The following is a 27,591-nucleotide window of genomic DNA, read 5'->3' on the forward strand; positions in this document are numbered from 1 at the left end:
GGTGCCTCTGCTTTTTGTTTTTTAATAACAGCCTATCAGTGATTTAATAACTGAAGAAAAAGAAACATTTCTTAGGATTATATTTAATGTTTTCACAAGGTTTTATATGCAGACAGATTATCATTACTTTTTGTACTTTTTATATATTGAAATTGAGATTTATTTTTTAAACTGCTTTTATATGTTTGCCATGATTTCTCACAAAGTAGGTTTGTGATACTCTTTTTATAAAGAGCAAATGTTTGTTTCTTGGTCCGTGATAAACTCCAGCATGAAATGAGCCACTAACTATACCTCACCCGAAGGGCAGGAGCAGAAACGCGGGGCCAAGGGTTGAGTGTGGTGAACATTCTGTGAAGAAGTTGCTGCCTTGGTTCTGAGAATCAGATGCAGAGTTGTTTTCTGTCTGTTTTGTGATGATAACAACCCTCCTTTATAAAGAGAGGCACAGCAAGGTGGGGGATACACACAGGCTGTCGCTGTCATTTCTTGAGATCAGTGCTACCTTCCTGGAACTTTCTAGATTTCTCAAATGATCTTTCTGAAGCAGCCTGTCAGTGTTTCTAGGTCTGCTTTTTGACAGACATATTTAATATTAGGAGTCTTTTTTGTTGTCTTGTTATTTTTTTGAATGGTTGCTGCCTTTTGAGCCACAGCTGTCTGAATCAGCAACTGCTAGGCCGCAAGGGCCGTAGCTGGAGGTAAATCTGTTCCCTCTGGCTCCAACTCTCGAATAACTAAGCCTCTCCCCCTCTAAAGAAGTCAAGATTCAAAGGTTAAGATGGAATCCTGCTCTTGAGAGGCTGAATAGCAAATAGTTCACCTCCTCTCCTTGCTCTCGTCATCCAAAAAGCCCCTGTGCATCTCCTCGCCTCTCCTTATAAACCCTTTCTCACCTGGCTCCTCCCCACCACTTGGACCACAGGTGAGTTTTATTTAATCAAACACATCTTTGCATCATTAGACAAACGTTCTAGAGCATAAACAAAAGTAACACACCTTGAAATACTATCCTACAACACTTTTTCCTTTCCTTAAAGCTCCACTCAGTTCAGTCTGTGCCTTTACACAGACCTGGATTGTAAAAAGTCAAAGAATGTGGTCTGGAGAGGTAGCTCAGTGGTTAAGAGCACTTGCTGCCTCGCAGAGACCTGGGTTCAGCCCCCAGCACCCACATGGCATGACAGCTTACAACCATCCATTACTCTGGTTCCAGGACATCTGATACCCTCTGACTCTGCAGGCACCAGGCATGCATGTGTTGCACATGCACGCAGGCAGGCAAAAAGCTCATGCATAAAATAAAATTCTAAAATCTAAAAAAATATATGTATAAATATATACAACACTATCAAATGATGTGCTTCTGTCCTCTTGGCAACCAACTCTTTCGCAGGTATAGACAAGAGTTCTAACATGATTCGGCCGCAGCTTAATCTGGATTTCATTTTCTGTAACTTTATTTATTGGTGGCATACAGTAACATGATGATGTGCCAGAGCTCATGCCTAGCCATGGTCACCCTCGCTGAGCAGTTTGTCTAGGATAGACCGTGTGTGTGTGACGGACATGGGAGCGCCCACTGATCCCCCCCCCCCCCCCCCCCCCCGGCCCCCAACAGCCCAGCCTTCCTGAGCTGCTGGACACTGCACTGTGAGGAGACAGCGTAAGCCAGTATGACCGCAATAAAACATGGGCTGTCTTTTGGGATGCTGTTTTCCATGCTTATTTTTGGAAGAATCATGGATCTGTCAGGCTGTGACGTGATAACTGTGAGAAGCTAAACAATTAAAGCATTTCTGGTGAAACTTCTGGTGGACTTATATCATTGGCCTCTGATTCAGTGGTTATCACAACACCAGCCACAATTCTAATCCCCATCAAGCAATGTTCACTCTTCCCTTCTGACCATCCTCCATCCCTGTTCCCTTTTCCCTTCCTCCTCCTCTCTCTGAAGGTCTTAAACAGTGTGACGACCACTCAACCAATGGCTGTGTCCTTCAGAGGAAGGAGGCAGCTTGTTCTGTGTTTCACACCCTCATGGGTGTGCACTTACACACACAGGACCTGTATTGTGCCCTTGCTAACAGCAGATGTCTCACAAAGGCTTTCTGTTACAAGCAAGTCGGACTGTTTGACACCACATGTGTGGGTGAGAAACAGCGTAGGTGGCCATGCTTAAAATCATAACATTCAAATGTTAATTTAAAAACACATTTTACAAGCACAAAAAATGCTTTGTGAATTAGTTATATAGTTTGTCAATAATACTTAGGGCTGAATTATAGGAGGGGGTCCATGTGACAGGAAATATTTGCATTTATGATTTTTTTTTAGTCATTGTTTAGGAAATTTAAGTCATTAAGATTTTGGAATAGCTGATGTATTACATTAATATATCTGAACGTGTACGTAGTTTAAGATACAGAGATGGTGTTGAGAAATAACCCAAATAGGATGCTACATTATCATCTATTTGATGATTCCCCGGAATTAGATGATGTAGCCTTTTGGATTAGCTTTTCTGTCCGACTGAAATTGGGATTCTCTGCATCGATAACACAGGATGTGGGGTGTGATGAGCCTGCAGTGAGTCTGGTATCTGTAGATGACCCCGTGACCAAGCTGCCTCCCCAGACTCCCCACTGGGCAGCACTGCATGGACGGGTGGGGTACTGTCTTAGTCTCCCACACCCGACTTTCATTCTCAGGAAGGCCTGCCTCCCCTTAGCCAATCTGTAGTCCACTCAGTGTTAGCAGCTGGCCCAGGATGAAGACTGACAGGATAGCAGATTGTCTCAGAAGAAACATCTCCCTGTGTCTGTACTGTCAAGCCTCTCCCTGAAACCTCGGTTTTACAGAGGAGGCCCCGAGGCCCATATTATACTTATTTGTTCCTGACAGAGCAGACACTCCAGATGACTTCTGGCCCCAGAGCCCACGTTCTTAACCCTAGCATTGGGGTCTCAAAACTGGGACTTCGGTTGAGCCGCAACGGGGCAAGTGTGTTGCCGCCCAGAGCAGATGGGAATGGGGAGATGCTCACCGGGGCTGGCTTACGTTTTCCCAGTCAGCGTTGAGTTACCCCCTTTTGTAAGCCACGGCTGCCCCTGCATAAACCATGTAGTTTCTGCCTTGAGAAGTTTCCTTTCCTTCTCCCCCTCAGCCTGTCCTCATAGAGCGGTCACTTTCGCTGTGGCCCAACTGTTTAGGAGTCTTGCATCAGGGATTTTTAAGGCTTTGGGGAAACAGGACATGAGTGAACTAGAGTTGCAGGTGGAGCCTGTGTCTTCTCTTGTGCACCGAAGGTTGAAGAATTTCTGGATGGGAAGTCGCTGTTTTCCTCTCTTGTAATCGTCTCTCATAATCACATCCTCATCTTCACAGGGTAACATAACTTGGGTCCAAGTGCTCTTGCAGAAGCTGGGGAAGTGGAGGCCCTGAAACTTCCCACAGGTGATGTCTTCCCGTATGCTGTGTGCTGTCTAGTATGGCAGTTTGCAAGGCAGGAAGAGGTTTAAAATTAGAAATTCAGTTATTCAGAGACTCTAGCCACATGTCAAGTGTAAGAGTCACAGGTAGCTTGTAACACTCATCCTAGGACAGCAAAAGTAGAGCATCTACAGTCTTTGGGAAGTTCTACTAGGCTAGGCTATTACTTGGGATGCTGAGTTTGAAGGTTGTAGGGAGTGTCTAGAAATCCAGAATAGAAACAAACAGGTATGGGATTCGGGCACACAGGACTCAGGGCTGGGCTGTCTATGGCCTGTACCACAATGGAAGTAACAAGTGGCCTCCCCTCCCACAAGGATGGGAAGGTGGTAGGCAGAGCAGGACTGCTGTTAGCAAGATTTGAGTCCCAGTCCTAGCTCTGTGACTGTGATCTCTTAACAGGCTCTGTTAGCTTCAGAATCTCCTATTTTGAATGAGGATGGTGATGTGTACTACGTAGGGCTTTCTAAAGACAAATGATTATCTCAGCACACAGCAAGCACTAACCATGGATGAGCTTCCATTTCTGCGGGCGCTCCGCTAATATGCTGGAAGGCCTATGGCCTTGGCAGTGGTCCAGTAACAGCTGCAAATGCCCTGTTCCTGTTGCCACAGCAGGGTTACTAGGATCGTAAAGTAACACCATCCTATGATGCTGGCTTTGCAGGTGTGCAGCCCTTTGGAATGTACTGTTATTCTTAAGGCTTTAAGGATTAGTCTAGTAAATAACAGTGAACCAATTTGGGTTCACATGGAACTGTAGGGTAACACTGTTCCTGCAGGCTAGGGGAACAGGACAAATCATTACAGCAATGATTACCAGCCTGGGCTTGGACACCCCTGAGTGTTTCCAGGGAGCTCCAAAGGGGTTATAAAATTCTCAAATCAGGTTTAATTTGAATTCACTTTAATATTTTTTAAGTGGTATATGGCACTTTAAGGACAGGAAGAAAAAGTCACAAAGTCCACAAACTCATGAAGGTGTCAGCTCTAAAGGCTGGAAATCACTGCATTGTTGGACCAACGCTCACAGTAAACATTTTGTAACAAAGGCATGTTGAGTTTGGTGTCATTCATCACAGAGCAGAGGGGTCCACTCGTTTGGTCACATGTTTTTCATTTAGGAAGTATTTAAAAATGGTATTTACTTTTTATTTCAACAACATCCATTGAGCATCTCCAAAGCAGTCGATCAGATTGTAAACACAAAATACAAGGTTCTGGCTCCCTACAGTCAGTTCCCAATCCACATGCTGTACATTCAGAGGTGGGGCTCAGCCTGGCTCCCACTTCACTTCAGTAACTACACGAGCATAATAAATAACATCTGATTTTAAAGGTCACTTAAAATGAGTCATGGTGATTGACAGTACAGTACCATTCAAGTGCAAAAATAACCATCTGCTTGACTGTTCCCGTCCTTTTAAGCTGTGTTTTGTGGTAAAGCCAGACATCCAGGTGTAGAATGTCTCCTCCCAGATGCAGGGACAGGCAGAGCTGTCACAGGGAGGCCTTCACGTTACAGCTGATCCTGTCTGCTCGGGGTCAGAGGCTAAGGTGAGTGAACTCGAGAGAATGGGTAGAATGTCTATCCACACTATGACTGCCCTTCGTTCGGCCATGGCACATTCCGCGTCCACAGGCCTCCCAGAAGCCTCTCCTTTTTGCCAGGACTCTTCCTCTGTCTGTGGTGGTAAAAGGTGGAGCTAGCCCAAACCTGAAGGTTCCAGTGTATGACTACGGTTAGGGGAGAAGAACATACTAAGATTTGTTTAAGTCTGAGACAGTTCTTCTTGTCCCCACAATTCCTATTCCTGGCTTCCAACTTACTGCTTCACAAAACAGACCTAACATGTAATTTTTAAACACAGTGTCCCTCCCCCAGGCACTTAAATCTTATCCTGCCCTTATAAATAGTACAGCGATGGCTGTTGCTGTGGGATCTGCACTGTCAACCCTCATCTGTCAAGTTTTAGGAGAGTGACTTGGGGGGATTCTTTGAAATAGTCTCTCACTTCTGCTCATTCTTACAGCCCATTGAGATAAGGGCCTTGTAAAGCTCCACTCAGTGTGCGGTAGTTGGTAACAGCTCTTCCGCTGCAAGAGCTCTTTTCGCTGTAGACCATGTGCATATAAAAATAGATTTGCTAGAGATGTGCAAGGTTCAGAGAAACTTTGAACCTTTTTAAACAACAAAAAAGTGTATGTTCTACTAACTTCCATCTGGTTCCCTTTTAAATATGTCTTATAATTTTTAAAATGCCTTTCTTCAAGACAAATATCTATAGATGCGCTCTTTTTATCTCGCTTTGCACCGAGAACCCAATATTTAGAATAAATAATCAGAAGAGGAAGATGATGTCACAGTTCACCTTGAGACCTGTTCATTTGGTGTGAGTTTTGCTCCCCACTCATAGACCCTGGCAGAGGAGTTAGCTCGGACCTAACCAACCAAGAGGGGAGGTCCTCACCCAACACTGTCCTTCTGCGTCTACAGGACTGTGGAGGTTTCCCTTTTCCTGCCAACAAGTACTATAGCTCGTGTGTGTGTGTGTGTGTGTGTGTGTGTGTGTGTGTGTGTGTGTGTGTGTGTGTGTGTGTGTATGGTTCCACAGTAATGATTTAGATAGTTAGAAGCATATGCAGTGCGGTGCTCCCCGTGGGGAGGCATGTCCAGGGTGAGGGCCTTGCCCTCTGTGTCCTGGCTGAGGTGCCTGGTGCCATGCAGGGTGCGAGATGATCAGGAGCCCTTCAGTGTTCTCCTGCCGTGGGCGGAGCCTGCTGCTCGACACTCTCCTCTACGTGTAGGGCAGCACTGGGGTAAGCAGGGCTGGACTGCGTTTGAGATGCTGCTGTGTCAGGGAATGGCTGGTTTCTAGGTGGGTCAGAGTGAGTCTCACAGGGGACACACTGGGCTCCACCAGCTGCAGAAATTTCCCGATTCTCACTGGTCCCCTGGAAGGAAAAAAAACAGCAGATGTTCCATGGTGTGAGGAAGAATAAACCCAACCCATTATAGACATTCTCAAGTAAGAAACAGCAAATGTGCGGCAATCATTGAAAAGCCCACTTCAGGGACCAATGCATGAAGGAATAGGATAGACGTCTTACCTTTCCTTTCCTTTCCTATGTGCAACTGCCAGAGCCGCATGAAAAACACAAACACTGTGAGAGACATGTCTTATGGCTAAGGGAACAGTTATCAGTGTTCATGTCGCTACCAGGCAAACAACTTACATTCACAGTTACTGAGTGCTCCACTTCGTGGAAAGTCATGGGGCCACGGCCACAGGACACCTGAATGCCAGCCACTGGGAAGACCACAGTAGCCAAGAGCCAGGAGACCCGGTCCAGTAGCGAATAAACAAGGGCCAGGCAAAGAACGCCCGTGATGTGGAGGGCCTAATGTACACGCGGGATTTCAAAATAAGCACTGAAAGTTGAGTAGGACGAAGCAGGGAATGGGAAGACGCTTTGTGAGGCCAATGGGGAGTGAACTGAGAACGACTTTGTAAAATGCCACAATGATCGTACAAGTCGGGGGACGTGATCGTTAGCAATGATGCTCACCACTTCCATTTCCTATAGTTGAGTTAAATTGTTTTCTTTCATTCCTGTGATTCTGAAACGTAACTACTTCATAACAATACTATACCGTACCTGTTAGTTCTTATTGATTTTGACTCTTACTTTAATTAATATTAATTTAATTTAATGGAAAGAAAAAGCAAGCTTTAATGCTGCGTAGGTACTGGGCATCTTGTGAAATGGCGATGAGTTCACACAGTAGTGAAAGCATTGTCTCTCAGTAGCAGGGCATCCTTTCTCGGGATCACCTTCCTGCTCTGAGGCACAGAAGCTTCCAGATGTCCCTCCATCTCTCAGGTCCAGTCCTGGCTCCATCAGCAAGTTAGGAGGATTTTGCACAGAGGGCATGCACATGGCTATCAGCGAAGTGTCGGTTTTGGTAAAGCTATGCAGTGGCTTCACAGTTAGTTTATAAAGCTACGGTGAATTACGGTAATTGAAAAGTTTGCCTTTTCTCTTGTGAACACTTGCTTTTATTTTGAATTATGTGTATGCGTGTGTGTTGGTGTATGGGTTCCTGCACATGAGTGCAGGTGTCCATGGAGGCTATTAGTTCCTTCACGCAGCTGTGAGCCACCCATCATGGATGCTGGGGACCAAACTCGGGTCCTTTATGAGAGCAGCAGACAGTCCTAACTGCCTCTTTGGTCACCAGTAGTTTATCAGACTGTTTAAAAAGAAATTACTGTTTCCCTTTTAGTGCTAAGGGAAACCTCTTATTTTTTTCTCTCTGGGTCTCCTGTGGAATGTCCTATGGGATGTCCTGGATGCTGTGAATATATGTTGTTATGATTGACTGATAAATAAAACGAGGATTGGCCAGTAGCCAGGCAGGAAGGATAGTGTAGGCGGGACAAGGACAGAGGAGAATGCTGGGTGGAAGAAGGCTGAGTCAGGAGACGCTGCCAGCCGCCACGAGAAGCATGATGTAAGATACCGGTAAGCCACGAGCCACGTGGCAACTTATAGATTAATAAAAAATGAGTTAATTTAAGATATAAGAACAGATAGCAAGAAGCCTGCCACGGCCATACAGTTTGTAAGCAATGTAAGTCTCTGTGTTTACTTGGGGGACGCAAGTGGGAGAAATTTGTCCCGATGGCCGGCAGGCCGGGACACAGGAAAACTTCAGCTACATGGGTCATTTTTTAAAGATCAAATTTATTTGTTTGTTTGTTTTATAGTGTGTGTAAGGGTGCCATGGAGTGGGTTTGGAAGTCTGAGGACAACTTGTGGGTGTTGGCTTTCTCCCTTCTTCTCTGTGGATTCCAGGGATCATCGGGCATAGCGACATACCCACTGAGTCATCTCGCTTGCCTTTCTCTGAGTCCTCGAAGCCACAGTAACTATAAAGCTGACTTATGGAGAAAAGGGAAAGATTTATATAACAAAGGAGCAGCAGATCTGCTGCTTTGATGAAACTGTTCAAAGAGGCCACATTCCTGCTCCAGAGTCAGGGTGCAGCCTTGGTTACATAATTGCTGATTTTACGAATACCGTTGGACTTATCTCAGGAAAGACTGCTCCTTTAGGGATGTTAGACGTTAGTGGGTTAATCGAGCAGCTGGTATGTGTAATGATCCCCCTGGAATTCCGAAATTATAGAGATATAAGCTCTTCTAAATGTAAGAGCTGGGTATTCTGGTTGCAAATTGTATTTTCTACCATTGAAACACAAGTGTGCAAAGCTGGAATTTACTTTTTTTTTTCTTTAGAATCATCAACTCCTCTGTGAAGACTTTCTGAGCTCCATAAAATAAATTCTCTTCCTGTGGGACCTGGTGAACACTTGTGTGATAGTTACCCCAGATGACTAAAACCCTCTATTTGCATGTCTGTTTCCCACCAAGCTTTCTGTGTGTTTTGATGAACAAGAAGGAGTAGCAGCGGACAAGGCCCACAGAGGGTACCTGCAAAGGCTGTATCTCAGACGCACGGCTGTCTCTCGTCAGTTGAATCATCTCTTTAACCTGGTAGAGGGCGTACACAAAGGTCACCCAGGGAGAAGAGCTGACCCCCCAGGCTGGTTTGTTCACATCCTCCTGTTCTTCCTGGTGCTTGGTTTTCTTGGGTGGAAGTCTGGGTTCAAGGCGTGGCATGACATCTTCTGTCTGTTGCTGTACCAGGTCGATGGTTGCTATGGGAACGGGACTAGAGGGAACAGGAATCCTTTCTGCCAACATTGTCTTATCTAGAGAGAAAAATGATGTTAAAATTATTTTCAGAGTTTTCTACATATTTAAAACAAATGGGAAAAGAAAATAATCCTGACATCGTGGTGTACACCTAGGACGCTGTGCTCTCGGCTGGAGACTGGCCTTTCTCCTGAGAAGCTCGGTGAGATCAAACACTCCTCTGAGGTTCTGTAACAAGCCTTGTTTTCTCTTAGTGGAGGTAGCACAGGCCCCGAGGCCGGTGCTGTGGGAAGGATGGAGGCTCCAAGATGACCAGCTCTGTGCTGGGCCACAGAGTGACCAAGAACATGTGCATTCTACTGTTGACCTTCGCCACCAAAAGCTTTGCGGCACTTGTTCACGCCATCTACATTTGATACAGCCTTCCTCCATTTAATTTTTTAAATTGGGGTTCAGATGTTAAAAGCTAGGCTCACAAGATGTCAAAACAGGTTTGTTTTTTAAATTGTTTATTTTGTGTGTGTGGTATTTGTAGGCACAGGAATGCCACATAACACATGTGAAGGCCAGAGAGGACACTTGGAGGAGTCAGTTCTCTCCTTCTGCTGTGTGTGTCCTTGGGGTGGAACTCAGGTTTTCAGGCTTCCCAGCAGCTTCCTTTACCTGATGAGCTACCTCACCAGCCCCTCTTCCTTTCTGTAGGATGATTTTAAGAAAGGCCATGCCTTTCAGGAAAAGCATCAACAGACCATATTTTAATGAAGGCAAAGGCATAGAGATTAATAAGAGCACCCCCTACCCCTAGTAGTAAATTATCATGTGGCCTTACATGCATTTGCCTTAAATCTGACATCTCCTAAGAACTCTGGGGAGGGTCAAAACTCATGCATCCACAGCACCTTGCACTGTTGCACAAAACAAAACCAAGAAAGCCCCAGTCAGCTCAGAGGCCAGTCTCCTCATCACAGCAGGCGTCATCTCTACCATGAGTTCACTAGGACACCACTGAGACCACGTCTCCGGCAGGCCAGCTGTTCACAGTTCAGTGGGGTCTCAGAGAACCACCAAGAAAGAATGGAGCCGAGGGGGGTCACCCTGCAGACTCAAGGCCAATGTGGGTTACATATAGAAGCCCAGTTTCAAACCCTTATCCCTCTGCCCTGGCCCCAAAAAAAGAAAGGAAAGAGGACATGTTCACCTTCTTCCTCGTCCGGCACTGCCAGCCACTGGATCAGGGCAAACAGCAGGAGGATCACCAGGCAGGCCATGCCAATTCCTCGGAAGGTCGCAGCAGCCCCTTGAAAACAAGAGAGCAGGTCTGGTAATTCCAGGAAATGCAGGTCTTCCACCTTTAACAGTCTAACATCCGGGGCAAAGGAAGTGCGGCTTCACTGAGCGGAGTCAGTGCCCTTCTGTGAGCTCCCTGGAATGGGAGAGCACAGGGTGGCATCAGGAGTCCCTGGTGCTGGTTCTGCTCAGTGAAGGGCTGTCCGCGTAACTTCCATCCCCACATGATACCCAGTGGTGCTGTCTTCGTGAGGACCACTCTCACATGCAGTTGGGACAGCGGAGCTTAAACAGTGCTGTAAATTCCCATGGCCTCGGGTGCCTTGCACAGAAGATGGAGCAGTCAACCCCCCAGGAATAAAGTAATCTGCCTCAGTCCTCCTGTTTCCAACAAGAGGTCTGATGATTGGGATGTACAGATTGTGTACATCAGTGAATAGTTAAGGTTTTTTGACACGATGGATTCTCTCTCTCTCTCTCTCTCTCTCTCTCTCTCTCTCTCTCTCTCTCTCTCTCTCTCTCTCTCTCTCTCTCTCTCTTTTCCCCAGACAGGGTTTCTCTGTGCAGCTTTGGTGACTATCCTGGAACTCACTCTGTAGACCAGGCTGGCCTCGAACTCACAGAGATCTGCTGCCTCTGCCTCCTGGGTGCTGGGATTAAAGGCGTGCGCCACCACCGCCCTGCTCATGAATTCTGTTTCTTTGTTATCGTTAGCAGCAGGTGCAGGACACCTGACTCAACTGAAGCACATGTGCTCAGTCATTTGTTGGCTCCCCTGAGGTTTCTACGGTGTTTCATTAAGCTGTCTGCCAGAAGACTGAATTAGGAGCCAGCTTTAAACATCTTCCCAACCTAAGTATGTGCTTCACAATCATGATGACCATGCAATGTTAAAAAAAAAAAAAAAAAAAAAGGATAGGAATACTGAAGTGGAATTCTGGTATAGCTGGGGGGAAAAACAAAACTATTTTTCCTCAAAGGAACAAAAGAAAAGTTATTCTTACCAAAGTAATTGACTAACACGCCTCCGATCATGGCACCACATCCTCTCCCCAAACCCAGATGAAGGCCTTGCAGGATGCCCTGGGCAGAAGTCCTCAGCTCAGGCGGAACAGCTGCACTGAGGTAAGAGATACACGCTGCCCAGATGGCTGCATGTGTGACTCCTGCAGAAGAAGAGGCGTGGGAGTGAGTGGCTGCTCAGCACCCTCATCACACTTTCCTGCAATGTGAATGATTTACCAAACCAGGGACCTGTTATTATAATATACAGATACAGTATGCATATGTATAAACACATGTGCATATTTTATAACAAAACATACATAATAGCTGTATCATTTAAGCCATTTCAATATAGTACTTTTATGCTTTGAGAATTTCATACAAGCATACCATACATTTTTGGTAATCATTTTAACTATTTTTAAACATACAGTTCAGTAGCATTAGGTACACTCTGTGTTGTATATACATCACTGTTCTCTATCTCTTTAACTTTTTTATCATCTTAAAAACATCACACTCTTTACCCCTGTGGCCATTCCCTAGCAAGCACCGTTCTTTCCATCCCCGCTTATGTGAATATTGTGGGTCTCGTGAGTAGAGTCATAACAGTATTTGTCCTTTAGATTTGTCTACACCGTGGCATGTGTTCAGCACCTCCCATCCTTCACCGCACACCTGGGATGGAGCTGAAAATCTCCTCCCCGCCTTTTCAGGTTCCAGGAGATGCTGCACGAGCTTCTGGGGAGAAAATGTCAATAGTTGTACCCAGCTGTGAGCCCTGTGATCTACCAGTCCAGTCTTTGAAGCAAGATGTGCCCACTTGTGAGACAGTGGTACTACTATGATGAGGTAACCAACCGCTCTTGGTTTGGATTTGGGGCCTGATCCACAAGGGGAACCTGGTGCTATGCACATGGTCAAAAACAAACAAACAAATAAAAACCATGGTTGGGAAGATCCTAGATCCTAGGGGGCAACTGAACACTATTGTTTAGCTAAGCTGACACAGTGTCAAGCTGCCTCGATAAATATCTGTGTTTATATCCAAAGAGAAATGCTGCTGTCATCCTTCATCAGAGAAACATTTTCCCGTGAATGGTAGTGAATGCAGACTATGGTGCTGAGAATGAGTGACAGATAACATGCCCTAAATAAGACATTTATACCACCCTGCTGAGGCTCAGGAAACACTGCAGAAGAGGGTAGAAAGGCTGTAGATCCAAATGATAGGGAGCAGGGCTGCAGAATGCTGTCTCCTGGACAGGCACAGCGATGGCGATTCTGATCTCACAGCTACTATGAATATAATGGTTCTGCACAAGAGTGAGCCCCTAACAGTCGGGAGTGCTGGTGGGCAGAGGGGAATGTCTGCAGCTGTGGACCCACTGATGCCCCCTCCCGGCTCCAACGGCACACAGGTGGTCCTGAGTAAATTCAGTGTGTCACAAATCCAAATCAAAAGTCATGACCTGGAAAAGGGTACTGGTGGAGATGAGTTTTTGGGGATTGACAGTGATAGGCAGGAGATGAGAGGACACAAGGTCTGTAGAGCATAATCAGAACACATTATATACGTGTAGGAAATTGTCAAAAACAAAATTAATATAAAAAAGAATTCCTATCGTTTTAAAGGCTTAATAATAGTCCATTGCAACATGCCACGTTTTGTTCCTCTGTTGATGGTGTCCGAGTTGTTTCCCCCATTTTGATTATTATGAATAATATTGTTTAAATCTTGATATTTAAGTATCTTCAAGTAGATAGTGGTGTTTATACAGCTGCAAGTGGACTTCCCAGCTCGGGCAGCTTTCGTTGTGTTTAACATTTAGAACAGTGGTTTCCCACAGCAGCTGTACCACCTGACACCCCCCAGACATCCACAAGTTCACCAGCTTCTCTGCCTCCTAGCCAGAACTTTTTAAATATTTTTCTCCTATTAGTAGCAGTTCTAATCAGTGCCCCACTGTGTGCTGACTCACATCCCTGGCCAGAGTACAGAGCACCTTCAGGTGTTTATTGGCCATTTATGTATCTTTGGAGAAATGTTGAGTCTTCAGCTCGGCCCTATTGGAAAACACACCATCCCTGGGATTCGAAGAAAGAACACTGGAGGGTTTTGTGGGGTCATGATCTGGCCTCACCTCAGCACCTTAAAAGTAAAACTCAGCAGGACTGTGCTTTTTCCAGGTAATTTAGCCATATCTCAGAAGCAAATCTGTATTTACAGGAATACAACTACGTCCAGCACCGAAATGGTGAATCTTAATTTGCAATGTGTGGCATGCAATAAAAATGTCATGTGGGCTGACCATGCTTAAAGGAGGGCCAGGAAGGAATAAACTGTTTTTACTGCTCTCATTAGATTATATGCCTCATCACTAACTTAGAAACATTAGAATCCTTTCCCTGTTTCTCACATATGCTCCAGTCATCATTTCACAGAAGTAGATTTGAGGGGGCTTTGTTTTTTGTTTTACTTTGTTTTGGGTGGTGTGGAGGTTAAATCCAGCCTTCTCACACACTAGGCAAGCATTATCACTGAGCTACATCCTGAGCCCAGCTAGGTTGTTTTTTAACTAGAAATATGGACTGAATGGTTATTGATAGTATGCACACTTAATTTCCACAGATGTTTAAAAAATCATTTGCTTTGTCTGATTAAACAACAGCAACTCTGTTGATACTGTCAGTCTTTTTAGAATTAAATAATGCCTAAACCGAGTCTCAGCTATGAATGTTGACACAGTAGTAGTATACAGTGGGGATATTTTCATTTATGTTATTAGAGATGGTGTTGATTTCTTTTTCAGATGCCTGTATCATTTTTATGAGTAATACTAGAATAAAATTCAGAAGTATCCTGAGAAACAAAACTCAACAGCAGAATCCAAATTGATTCATCTTTAAGAAATGCTTTTCAGTGATCCCAAACTATATCAAATGGTTGTAGGTTAACTTTATTGATGACTATGTCTAAGCCGTCAGCTGCAGGACTTGTAAGTAGAGGTAGATAATATGCTTGGCTATGTATGTGACCACAACATTAAATTAAATTTTTGATTATGATTTTAGATCAAATATAAGTCTTGAGCTATCCTATGTATAAGGGCTTGGTTACACACAAAAATATTTGAACAATAACCTACACGCTTCTCTCTCACATCTCCTGCTCACATCTTTCCCTCTTCCTCCTCTTGCCCCCTCCCCCCACCCCTTCCTCCTTCAAAATTGTGTTTTCTAAAATTTTATTGTTGTTGTTTTTGGTTTTTTCCAGAGCTGAGGACCGAACCCAGGGCCTTTGCTTGTTAGGCAAGTGCTTACCACTGAGCTAAATCCCCAACCCCTAAAATTTTGTTTTAAAAGAGAAGTAAAGCATTTTCCAGCAGTATAACTTCAGACAGATACTTAAATTACTTTTAGAATTTGTTTTAGAATTTAGAAATTAATTTTAGAATTTTAGAATTTGTCTGGTATTAACTAACAAAGGCTCCTAATAACTGAGCATTTTCTCTACAAGGGTTACAAAATTTTAAATCCCTAAAGATTACATAACCATGTTGTTAGATTACACAAAAGTAAAAAGATGTTGTTTTCCAAGTAGCAGCAAGGACAAGGGCAGCCACACAGACGGACTCTGCTAGAACAACGTTCACCCTTCTTTGGCTATTTGTCATAAATGTACTGATGTCCCTTGATAGTAATTATCACCAAGTCACACAGTAGATGTTTAATAAACATGCTGGGTAACAATGAATGACTCCCAAAGACGAGACAGGTACACAAGTCTAGTGCCTCGGTCCTCCCTAGCTTCACGGTCAGGATTAGCTTTGAGGCCTCATGAGACGAAACAATATTTTCATACTTTCTGGTCTGTACTGACCTGGAGGTAAGAATTCCATTAGCAGTCCTGTTACTGCAGCTTTCTCTACAAGGAATGATGCTGTTTTATGTATACTTTCATTTATTCTTCCAAACCACAGAAACTATTTTTCCACATTTTCCAAGAGGAAAGCTGGGCACAGAGAGATTAGCCTTGCTCAAGGTCAGAGGGACAAAAGAGCAGCAGAAGGAATGTCAACCTGAGGTGTCTGAGTGTGTAAACGCTACATCAAACGGCTTCACAATAACTGCTTGAGGACTGACAGAAATTAGACTGCTTTGTGGGGTTCTGCTGGTAATATCACATATGAGCACAGATCTAGCTTGCTAAGAAAAGAATATTATCACCTTGTCGCCTCCCTAAGGAGCTGGCATAACATGCATGTTGCAAAGTTTCCATATGCCCAAGGAATTCTTATACTTTAAATATAATACTCTAAAACATCTATTTCAAAACAGTTCTCTCTTGGCCCACAATAGTGTTCTACTGCAGTAAACAGAATGTACAAGGGGGAGATCCCTGCTTACATAGCTATTTGTACAGTGCTGCTTGGCTGGGGGAAATCAAATCATAATGGCCACTCACTGAACAAGTCAGAGATGATTCCTTAGCCCTGTGTGTACACTCGCTGAACAAGACAGAGACGATTCTTAGCCCTGTATCAGAACATCAGTTGTGGCAGGCCTTCCCATGGAGGAACAGAAGCAATGCTTCACTTGGTCCAGCATGCCTCTTGACTGTGGGGAGCAGGAGAGCTTCTGAAAATTCAATCTGGTGAGCCTTGGTAGGAGAACGATCTCCCTAAGGCCTCCACTGGGCAGGCAGTAGAAGGTACCTGCAACGGTTAAGTTACGGACTGGCATAACAAACAAGCCTCGGGTTCCTGGCTTGGCTGAGCAATATTCTTGCTCACATGAAAGTCCAGTGGGCAGGAGACCGGAGGGTCAGCAGCTCTGCTTCACACAGGCATTCACAAACCCAGCTGCAGACTGCCTCTTCAATGCTCCATCGCCCCAGCTTTCAGCATCCAAGGAAAGAGGGATGATTGCATGTGGGAAGTCTTATGGACTGGGTGGAGAGGTAGTATTTCATTTTGTACTGGCCAGACATAACTAACTGTAAGGCATCCTGGAAAAGCTGTAGGTCCCTGAGGAAAAGGTGAATAGCAAGCCTGCCAGAAAAGGGGAAGGAGGAGGAGGAGGAGGAGGAGGAGGAGGAGGAGGAGGAGGAAGAAGAAGAAGAAGAAGAAGAAGAAGAAGAAGAAGAAGAAGAAGAAGAAGAAAATTAAAAACACAGCAACTGATCGCAGCCCCAGCAGACAGTCAGCAGGCAAGTCTCCTGCAATGAAGCCACTCCACCACTATCCCCAGTGGCATCAGTGTTCCCCCAGGCACAGGCAGCACCTGCACCAATTGGAGGAAGAATCAACACTTGTACCTATAATGACCCCAAACCTAGATGGGTAGATGACAGTGTAAGAATACAGGCCAGGTGGTGGTGGCGCACGCCTTTAATCCCAGCACTTGGGAGGCAGAGCCAGGTGGATCTCTGTGAGTTCGAGGCCAGCCTGGTCTACAGAGTGAGTTCCAGGAAAGGCACAAAGCTACACAGAGAAACCTTGTCTCAGAAAAAAAAAAAGAAGAAGAAAAAGAATACATTCAACAATATAAAGAGCAATATGGCACCACCAGAATCTCGTGGTTCTACAACAGAAAGACCTGAACATCCCAATAGAGATGAAGCAGAAGAATACGATGCTAAAAATAACTTTATGAAGATGATAAAGGCCCTTAAAGAGGAAATGAAAAATTCTCTTAAAGAAATGGAGGAAAGACAAACAAAAAATTGGAAGAAATCAATAAATCCCTCAAAGAAAGCCAAGAAAAAAAACAAACAGGGGAAGAAAACAGTTCAAGACTTGAAAATTGAAACAGAGGCAATAAAGAAAACACAAACTGAGAGAATTCAGGAAAAGGAAAATCTGGAGGAATGAACAGGAACTACAGATGCAAACATAACCAACAGAATACAAGAGATAGAAGAGAGAATCTCAAGTGCTGAAGATACCATAGAGGAAATAGATTCATTGGTCAAAGAAGATGTCAAATCCAACAAATTCTTAACACAAAACATCCAGGAAATCTGGGACACTATGAAAAGACCAAACCTAAGAATAGTAAGGATAGAAGAAGGAGAAGAATTCCAGCTCAAAGGCACAGAAAATATATTCAACAAAATCATAGAAGAAAATTTTCCTAACCTAAAGAAGTACAAGCCTATAAAGGTACAAAAGTTACAGAACACCAAATAGACTGGACCAAAAAAATAAAAAAGTCCCCTTGCCACATAATAATCAAAACACTAAACATACAGAATACAGAAAGAATATTAAGAGCTGCAAAAGAAAAAAGCCAAGTAACAAATAAAAGCAGACCTATCAGAATTACACCCAACTTCTTTTCTTTTCTTTCTTTTTTTGAGGGGGTGTTGAGACAGGGTTTCTCTGTGTAGTTTTGGTGCCTGTCCTGGATGTCGCTCTGTAGACTAGACTGACCTCCAAATCACAGAAATCCACCTGGCTCTGTCTCCTGAGTGCTGGGGATTAAAGGTGTGTGCCACTGCCTCCTGGAACACTCAACTTCTTAATGAAGTATCTGAAAGCCAGAAAGTCCTGGATAGACATTTTGTAGACACTAAGAGACCATGGATGCCAGCACAGACTACTATACACAGCAAAACTTTCAATCACCATTGATGGAGAAAACAAGATATTCCATGACAAAATCAGACTTAAACAACACCTATCCACAAATCCAGCCCTACAGAAAGTACTAGAAGGAAAACTCCAACCCAAGGAAGTTAGCTGCACCCATGAAAACACAGGCAATAGAAAATCTCACACCAGCAAATCCCAAAGGAGGGAAACACATATACACTACCACCAACAAAACCAAAAAACAACAGGAATTAACAATCACTGGTCATTAATACCTTTTAATATCAATGGACTCAATTTGCCTATAAAAAGACACAGGCTAACAGAATGAGTATGAAAACAGGATCCATCCTTCTGCTGCATACAAGAAATACATATCAACTTCAAAAACAGACATTACCTCAGAGTAAAGGATTAAAAAAAAATATGTCAATCAAATGAACCTAAGAAACAAGCTGTTACAACTATCCTAATATCCAACAAAATAGACTTCAAACTAAAATTAATCAAAAGAGATAGAGAAGGACATTACATATTAATCACAGGAAAAATCCATCAAGATGAAGTCTCAATTCTGAAAATTTATGCTCCAAATACCAGGGTACCCACATTTGTAAAAGAAACATTATTAAAGCTTAAATCATAATCAAACCCCACACACTAATAGTGGGAGACATCAACACCCCACCCTCACCAATGGACAGGTCTGCCAGACAGAAAGTTAACAGAGAAATAAGGGAACTAACAGAGGGTATGGCTCAAATGGACTTAACAGATATCTATAGAACATTTCATCCTAACACAAAAGAATATACCTTCTTCTCAGCACCTCATGGAACCTTCTCTAAAATTGACCATATACTCTGTCACAAAGCAAATCTCAACAGATACAAAAAAAATGGAATAATCCCCTGTATCTTATCAGATCACCATGCCTTAAAGATAGAATTCAACAACACAAGTTACAGAAAGCCTACAAACTCATGGAAACTGAACAAAGCTCCACTGAGTCACCACTAGGTCAAGGAAAAAATAAAGAAATTAAAGACTTCCTAGAATTCAATGAAAATGAATGCACAACATACCCAAACTTATGGGACATTATGAAAGCAGTACTAAGAGGAAAGTTCATAGCACTAAATGCCTACATAAAGAAGTTGGAGAAATCTCACACTAGTGACTTAACAGCATATCTGAAAGCTCTAGAACAAAAAGAAGCAAACTCACCCAGGAGGAGTAGATGCCAGGAAATAATCAAACTAAGGGCTGAAATAAATAAAATAGAAACAAAGAGAACAATACAAAGAATCAATGAAACCAAGAGTTGATCCTTTGAGAAAATCAACAAGATAGACAAACCCTTACAAAAACTAAGCAAAAGGCAGAGAGAGAAGATCCAATTTAACAAAATCAGAAATGAAAAAGGGGGCATAACAACAGACACTGAGGAAAATCAGAGAATCATCAGGTCATACTTCAAAAACCTGTACTCCACAAATTGGAAAAATCTAAAAGAAATGGACAGTTTTCTGGATAGGTACCACATACCCAAATTAAATCAAGACCAGATAAACCATTTAAACAGACCTATAACTCCTATGGAAATAGAAGCAGTCATTAAAAATCTCCCAACCAAAAAAAGCCCAGGGCCAGATTGATTCAACACAGAATTCTACCAGAATTTCAAAGAAGAGCTAATACCAGTACTCTTCAAATTGTTCCAAACAATAGAAACAGAAGGAACATTGCCAAACTCTTTTTATGAGGCTACAGTTACCCTAATACCCAAACCACACAAAGATGCAACAAAGTAAGAGAATTACAAGCCAATCTCCCCCATGAACACTGATGCAAAAACACTCAATAAAATACTGACAAACCAAATCCAAGAATACATTAAAAAAAATCATCCATCATGATCAAGTAGGCTTCATCCCAGAGATGTAGGGATGGTTCAACATCCAAAAATTTGTCAATGTAATCCACCATATAAACAAACTGAAAGAAAAAAACACCACATGATCGTCTCATTAGATGCTGAAAAAGCCTTTGACAAAATCCAACACCCCTTCATGATAAAGGTCTTGAAGAGATCAGGGATACAAGGAGCATACCTAAACATAATAAAAACAATATACAGCAAGTCATTTTATTATGTTCATTCCTCCAGATTTTCCTATGACTTCAAATTAAATGGAAATTAATTTCAAACTTAAAGTGATTCCACTAAAATCAGGAACAAGACAAGGCCATTACTCTCTCCATATCTATTCAATATAGTACTTGAAGTTCTAGCTAGAGCAATAAGACAACAAAAGGAGATCAAGGGGATACAAATTGGAATGGAAGAAGTCAAAGTTTCACTATTTGCAGATGATATGATAGTATACATAAGTAACTTCAAAAATTCTACCATCGAACTCCTACAGCTGATAAACACCTTCAGCAATGTGGTGGGATACAAGATTAACCAAAAAAAAAAAAAATCAGTAGCGCTCCTATATATAAATGATAAACAGGCTGAGAAAGAAATCAGAGAAACAACACCCTTTATAATAACCACAAATAACATAAAATATCTTGGGGTGCTGTGGGATGTCATTCTGTATGCTGTGAATATGTGTTGCTCTGATTGGTTGATAAATAAAACACTGATTGGCCAGTAGCCAGGCAGGAAGTATAGGTGGGCAAGCAGATGAGGAGAATTCTGGGAAGAGGAAGGACAGAGTCAGGAGTCACCAGATAGACACAGAGTAAGCAAGATGACAAGGCAGAACTGAGAAAAGGTACCAAGACATGTGACTAAACATAGATAAGAATTGTGGGTTAATTTAAGTGTAAGAGCTAGCCAGTAATAAGCCTGAGCTAATGACCAAGCAGTTATAATTAATATAAGCCTCTGTGTGTTTACTTGGGGGATACAAGAAAACTTCCAACTACATTGGGGTAACTCTAACCAAACTAATGAAAGACTTGTATGACAAGAACTTTAAGTCTTTGAAGAAAACACTTGAAGAATATATCAGAAAATGGAAAGATCTCCCACACTCTTTGATAGTTAGGATCAACATAGTAAAAATGACAATCTTACCAAAAGCAATCTACAGATTCAATGCAATCCCCATCAAAATCCCAACACAATTCTTCACAGACCTTGAAAGAACAATACTCAACTTCATACAGAAAAACAAAAAATCCCAGGATAGCCAAAACAATCCTGTACGATAAAGTAATTTCTGGAGGCCTCACCCACCATCCTTGACTTCAAGTTCTACTATAGAGCTACAGTAATAAAAACAGCTTGGTATTGGCATAAACACAGACATGTGGCTCAATGGAATTGAACTGACATTATTCCACATACCTATGAACATCTGATTTTTGACAAAGAAGCCAAAAAGTGTATAATGGAAAAAAGAAAGCATCTTCAACAAATGGCTCTGGCATAAGTGGATGTCAACATGTAGAAGAATGCAAATAGATTCATATCTATTGCCATGCACAAAATTCTAGTCCAAGTGGATCAAAGACCTCAATGTAAGTCCAGTTACACTGAACCTGATAAAAGAGAAAGTGGGAAGTAGCCTTGAACACATTGGCACTGGACACTACTTCCTAATTATAACACTAGTAGCACAGACACCGAGAGCAAAAATTAATAAATGGGACCTCCTACTGAGAAGCTTCTGTAAGGCAAAGGACACAGTAAATAAGACAAAAAGACAGCCTACAGAATGAGAAAAGATCTTCACCAACCCCACATCTGACAGAGGGCTGATCTCCAAAATATATAAAGAACCTAAGAAACTAGACATTAAAAATGGAGTAAAGATCTGAACAAAGAATTGTCAACATAATATCAAATGGCCTAAAGACATTTAAAATATTTGTCAATATCCTTAGCCATCAGGGAAATGTGAATCAAAATGACTCTGAGGTGTATCTTACACCTGTCAGAATGGCTAAGATAAAAAACACTGATGACAGCTTATGTTGTAGAGGATATGGTGCAAGGGGAACACTCCTCCACTGTTGGTGGGAGTACAAACTTTTAGAGCCACTTTGCAAATCAATATGGTGGTTTCTCATCATTGGACATCAATCTACCCCAAGAACCAGCAATACCACTCTTGGGCATATACCCAAAGGATGCATAATCATACCACAGGACACATGCTCAACTATGTTCATAGGAGCATTATTTGTAATAGCCAGAACCTAGAAACAACCTAGATGCCCCTCAACTGAAGAATGGACAAAGAAAATGTGGCACATTTACACAATAGAGTATTATTCAGCTGTAAAAAAATAATGACATCATGAAATTTGCAGGCAAATGGATGGAATTAGAAAAATCCATCCTGAGTGGGGTAACCCAGACCTAGAAAGACAAACATTGTATGTACTCACTTATAAGTAGATATTAAATGTAAAGCAAAGGATAGCCAGGCTATAATCCACAGCCCCAGAGAAGCTAGGCAACAAGGAAGACCCTAAGAAGGACATGCATAGATCAGCCTAGGAAGGGGAAATAGATAAAATCTCCTGGGTAAACTGAGAGTGTGAGGAGGGGGGGAGAGGAGAGGGGGAAAGGGATGGAGGATGAGAACATGAAGGAATTGGATGGTCAAGTTGGGGGAGAGACAGAGAGGGAGAGCAAAGAAAGATATCTTGATAGAGGGAGCCATTATGAACCCCATAACCTGGTGCTAGGGAAATTCCCAGGAATCTATAAGGACGACCTCAGCTAAGACTCCAAGCAATAGTGGAGAGGGTGCCTGAACTGGCCTTCCCCTGTAATCAGATCGATGACTACCCTAATTGTGATCATAGAACCTTCATCCACTAACTGATGGAAGCAGATGCTGAGATCCACAGCTAAGCACTTGGCTCCTGGAGTCCCTTCAAAGAGAGGGAGGAGAGATTACATGAGCAAGGGGGGTGGTCAAGATCATGATGGGGAAATATACAGAGAAAGCTCATCTGACCTACTAGGAGCTCAGAGACTATGGACTGACAGTTGGGGAACCTACATGGGACCGAACTAGGCCTCTTAATGTGGGTGACAGTTGTGTGGCTTGGGCAGTATATGGGGCCACTGGCAGTGGGAACAGGATTTATCCCTAGTGCATGAACTGGCTTTTTGGAACCTGTTCCTTATGGAGGGATACCTTGCTCAGCCTTGATGCAGGGGGGAGTGTAAGATAAATTGCTAAACAGTCACATTAATAAAAATCTGGAGCCAGATATTGGGGTGAAAGCTGAGAGATCAAGGAATAGGACAAGCCACAGCCAACCTCACCTCACCAACTCCTCAGCTTCCAAAGAGACCTACTTCCTGTATACCCATGCCTATATGCTTTTCTGTTCTGCATCTCACTTCCTTTCTCTGCCCAGCTACATCACTCCCTTTCTATCTGTAGAGACCTCCAGACCTCTATGGTTAGTGCTGGGATTAAAGGCGTGTGCCACCATGCCTGGCTCTGTTCCCAATGTGGCCTTGAACTCATAGAGATACAGATAGAGCTCTGCCTCCCCAATGCTAGGATAAAAGGTGTGTGCCACCACTGCCTGACTTCTCTGTTTACTATAGTGGTTGGCTTTTTCCTCTGATCCTCAGGTAGGCTTTATTAGGGTGCACAATATATTGGAGGACACAATACATCATCACAGGGGAGGGGCTTGGTCCTGCCTCAACTTGATATGCCAGACTTTGTTGACTCCCCATGGGAGGCCTCACCCTCTCTCCTGAGTGGATAGTGAGGAGAGGGAGGAGGGAGCAAGAATGGGGGAGAGAGGGGAAACTGTGGTTGGTATGTAAAATGAAAACAAAACTTTTAAAGAGAAGAAAAAAAACCAGCAATTATTGCTAAGGGCCCATGTCTCCGAATTTGCCAATATATAGCCCTCCAGAACCTGTTTTGTGCATCCATTCGGCATTATCTTACCATGTGCCTCAGAGTCTGTTTCACCTGACAAAGGACAAGAAATGGCCCCAGCCACCACAGGGCTTGTGGTAGCTCATGCAGCAGCGATAAGTGCAAGGGGACAGGATTTATCTGAAAGAAGAGCCCACTAACACCCTTGAGAACCCAGCACCCAGCACAGGGCTTCATACCTAGTAAAAGGGCAATGAACTGAAGCCGGGCAGGCAGTAGGTCTCGTGCTGAAGGGTGAGGGAGGAAGTGTTTGTGGGTAAAGCTGGAGAAAATTTCCCGGTTTCATATATAAACAAAAGTGGACAGGAAGAAAAAAAACCCACTAGATACACCTCATTTATATACTTTGGATCACAAACAGAAACCAAGTGAGTTTCACAAAACCTCATGCAACATTTGAGAGCCTCATGGATCTTACATTTTGCCTTCTGCCTACATTAAAGCAGGTTTTAGGATTATCAATTTAAACTGAATGTGTTTAATGTGAAGACTTGGCAACACTATATTCTACAAACACTGCATTTTTCCATGCAGCCATAATATGAATTTTATATCAATGTACATAAAAATGCCACATCCTCAAAGGCAATTTGAAGACTAGTATGCACTGGCCACTCATGATTCCCACATGCTTTTTGGTCACTCGGTCTCAGAGCCAGTTCATGGCCAGATAGTCATGCACAAGCTCTCGGAAGAGCGTCTTTTTAAAAAACATTTTATTTTTATTATTTTTAATAATGTGTATGCATGTGGGTCTCTGTGTGGTTGTGCTAGGCCGTCAGAAGCCAGAGACATCAGATGACCTGAAGCTGGAATTACAGGTAATGGTGTGCCACTAGAGAGGGGCACTGAAAATCGAACCTGAGTCCTCTGGAAGAGCAGTGCTTACTCTTCACCACTAAGACATTCCTACAGCCCCTAGCAGGGGAATCCTTTAAAGTATATTCTCCTTGACACTGATCTTTATCTATTGATTACCTTTGTATGAGCGTGTCCCCTAACACCTATTGGACGATAACTATGGCCATACGCCGTGGTAATACTTTTCACTGATTGCTTGATTAGTGATTATTTACACTCTCGGCATCTTCTTATAGCTCAAGATTGCGAGGTTCTTGCCCAAGGACACAGAGCTCATTGGCAGCGGATTGGAATGCAAAGTAAACAGCACTCTATGACTTCCTCAACTAACACAAAGGTTCATGAGTAAAACACTCTGGTGTCTAACAGGTGACAGAGACAGCAAGGCATTGTCCAGGGAAGAGAAGTGACATTCACCTTCAGTGAAGCCTCAGAATTTCTTTGATATTTACACATTTTCAAGCTAGAACTATTTTAGCTATTGATTAGGAAGTTAGAAAATATATTTGGAAGTTAGAAAACACCAACTACGGTACAGGATGCAGTACTTCTCTATGCATGCACATCTTTGGAGAATTTGGTAGAGGCATGGATTCTTTTCTTCAAGGGGTTACACTAAGGAAACAAAACTAGTATCTGGAAACCAATTAGAAAGCAATTAAGTCCTAAAGTGCAACGGCCCATGTGGTTGAAGATGTTTTGGAGAAACCGAAATGTGAGGCACTTTATAGTAACTGTAAAATATGTACTTGACTTTCATATGCCACTTTAATTACTCAATTTGTCTATCATAGTTATTCTTTTTTAACTTCTTATTTATTCTTTGTGTCTTTCACATCATGCCTCCCATCCCTCCATCTCCCTCCCCCACAAAAATAAAACAAAATAAAACTTAAGAGAAAAAAAAAAAAGGAGGAAGGGGAAATCTCATCACGGAAGTCGCAGTGCGACACAGTGAGTCACACAGCAAACCCTCTATCCATACATTTGTATATGCAGGCGTTTAACTACAGGCCCTTCAGGGATTAAGCCAGGCAGAAAATTTCCAATATAGTTGATAACAGATGGAACCATGTCTAGAATTTCTGCTGTCAGATAAGGCCTGGATACTAATCATTTTATAGCGCTCCTCTGTGCTCTTCCAGGACATAATGAGAGGAAACAGGACTCCAACTCGCTTGACTAGCATGCTGCATGAGACGGTGACGCCATAGGGTCACCTGTGGCTGGGGACAGAAAAGCCACTTTTCATCAGTCCCAATTTAGCTCTACTTGTACAGCAATCCATTGATGAGCTGACCAAATCTGGTTTTCCATGCTGGAACCAGTACCTCAAGGAACTCAAAAGGACATCCTTGGGCCTGGGGAGGTGGCTCAGCGGTGAAGAACTCCGGCTGCTCTTCTATAGGACCTGTGATTGGCTCCCAACACCCACTGGGCGGCTGACAGGTACCCGTAAATGCATTTCCGGGGATCTGGTGCCCTCTTCCAGCTTCTGTGGGCACCCACATCCACATGGTGCATACAAACTCATGCAGACACATACACATACGTAAATAAAAATCAACCTTCAAAAGAAGCTCTTCAGGCAAAGCAGCCTGTCTGATTCACTCTTTTTCTTTGTTTATGTTTGGGGGTGTTTTTCCTGGATGTATATCTGTGCACCACGTGCATGCCTGGTGCCCGTGGAAGCCAGAAGGTGGCACTGAGTCCCCTAGGATTGGAGTTACAAATGGTTGTGCCCCTCCTCGGTTCTGGAGATCAAATCTGAGTGCTCTGGAAAAGCAGACAGTGTTCCTAACTGCTGAGCCTCCACTAAAACAAACAAACAAACAAACACACACATTTGTTTACTTTGTGTGTTGGACAGGGTGCATGCTTGTGACAGTCTGGAAGTCAGAGGACAACTCACAAGAATTCTCTCCTTCCACCTTGTGGCCCGGGGATTGAACGCACGTCATCAATACACGTAAATACCAAGAGTAATTTTGATCACATTCACTGCTGAGTTTTTCTGTGATTTACTACAGCTAATGCCCACCCAGGAAAGGAACACATTAAATTTGATCCTGACTTTTACCAAATGTTTATACTCAGGATCACAATTCTGAGTGTCTAAATGCTTCTTGAGTAAAAGGAAAGGTGAAGAATAGAAATATAATCTCAGCAGGATTCCCACCCTCCAACAGGGCTGCTGGCACTCAGACCCACTCTTTTAAAACAAGCTGCAGACTCACCACAGGTAAAAAGCCTGATTCTTTGGATGGTAGCTGACCTTCGGGAAGGATGGGTTGCAGAGAACACTGACTGCCACATGGGGAAGATCTGAGTTCTTACAGTTCCAGTCCGCTCCACTGGCCATATCTTAAACCCCAATAGATGTCTGAATAGTCCCTTGTTAAGACCTAGCAAGGAGGAAATCTGCGGGAAGGCTAACTGGTATCATACTAGCCCGAGAAGGAAGCTGAGAGGGTGGTCAGCAGCTCCAAGGAAGAGGGGGAACGGAGCTGTTCACGGTCATCATACATGACCACAAAGGGGAAGCGATGGTGAGCTGGGACACAGCACACAGCCCAGCACCTCTGTCCCCTCCTCCTGCTGAATTAGCATTCATGGTGGTTAGGGGATGTGGAGAGTGGCAGAGTGATGAAGAGACAGACTCCACTTACATCTTCTTAAGAAGCT

General features: G+C 43.2%; 1 protein-coding gene across 1 annotated transcript in view; it reads right to left on the reverse strand.

Annotated features, from left to right (window-relative positions):
• Positions 1–4,382: 4,382 nt before the first annotated feature.
• Mfsd6 (major facilitator superfamily domain containing 6) overlaps positions 4,383–27,591 on the reverse strand; it is a 52,990-nt gene continuing 29,781 nt past the window's right edge. The window contains exons 3-6 of the mRNA XM_059278442.1: positions 11,507–11,668; positions 10,414–10,512; positions 8,991–9,271; positions 4,383–6,447 (exon numbers count right to left, since the gene is read on the reverse strand). Of these exons, the coding sequence (XP_059134425.1) occupies positions 6,244–6,447; positions 8,991–9,271; positions 10,414–10,512; positions 11,507–11,668 (746 nt within the window). The 3' untranslated portion in view covers positions 4,383–6,243. The remainder of the gene's footprint in view (positions 6,448–8,990; positions 9,272–10,413; positions 10,513–11,506; positions 11,669–27,591) is intronic.

Source organism: Peromyscus eremicus, chromosome 13 (assembly GCF_949786415.1).
Source record: "Peromyscus eremicus chromosome 13, PerEre_H2_v1, whole genome shotgun sequence".
Taxonomy (NCBI): Eukaryota; Metazoa; Chordata; class Mammalia; order Rodentia; family Cricetidae; genus Peromyscus; species Peromyscus eremicus.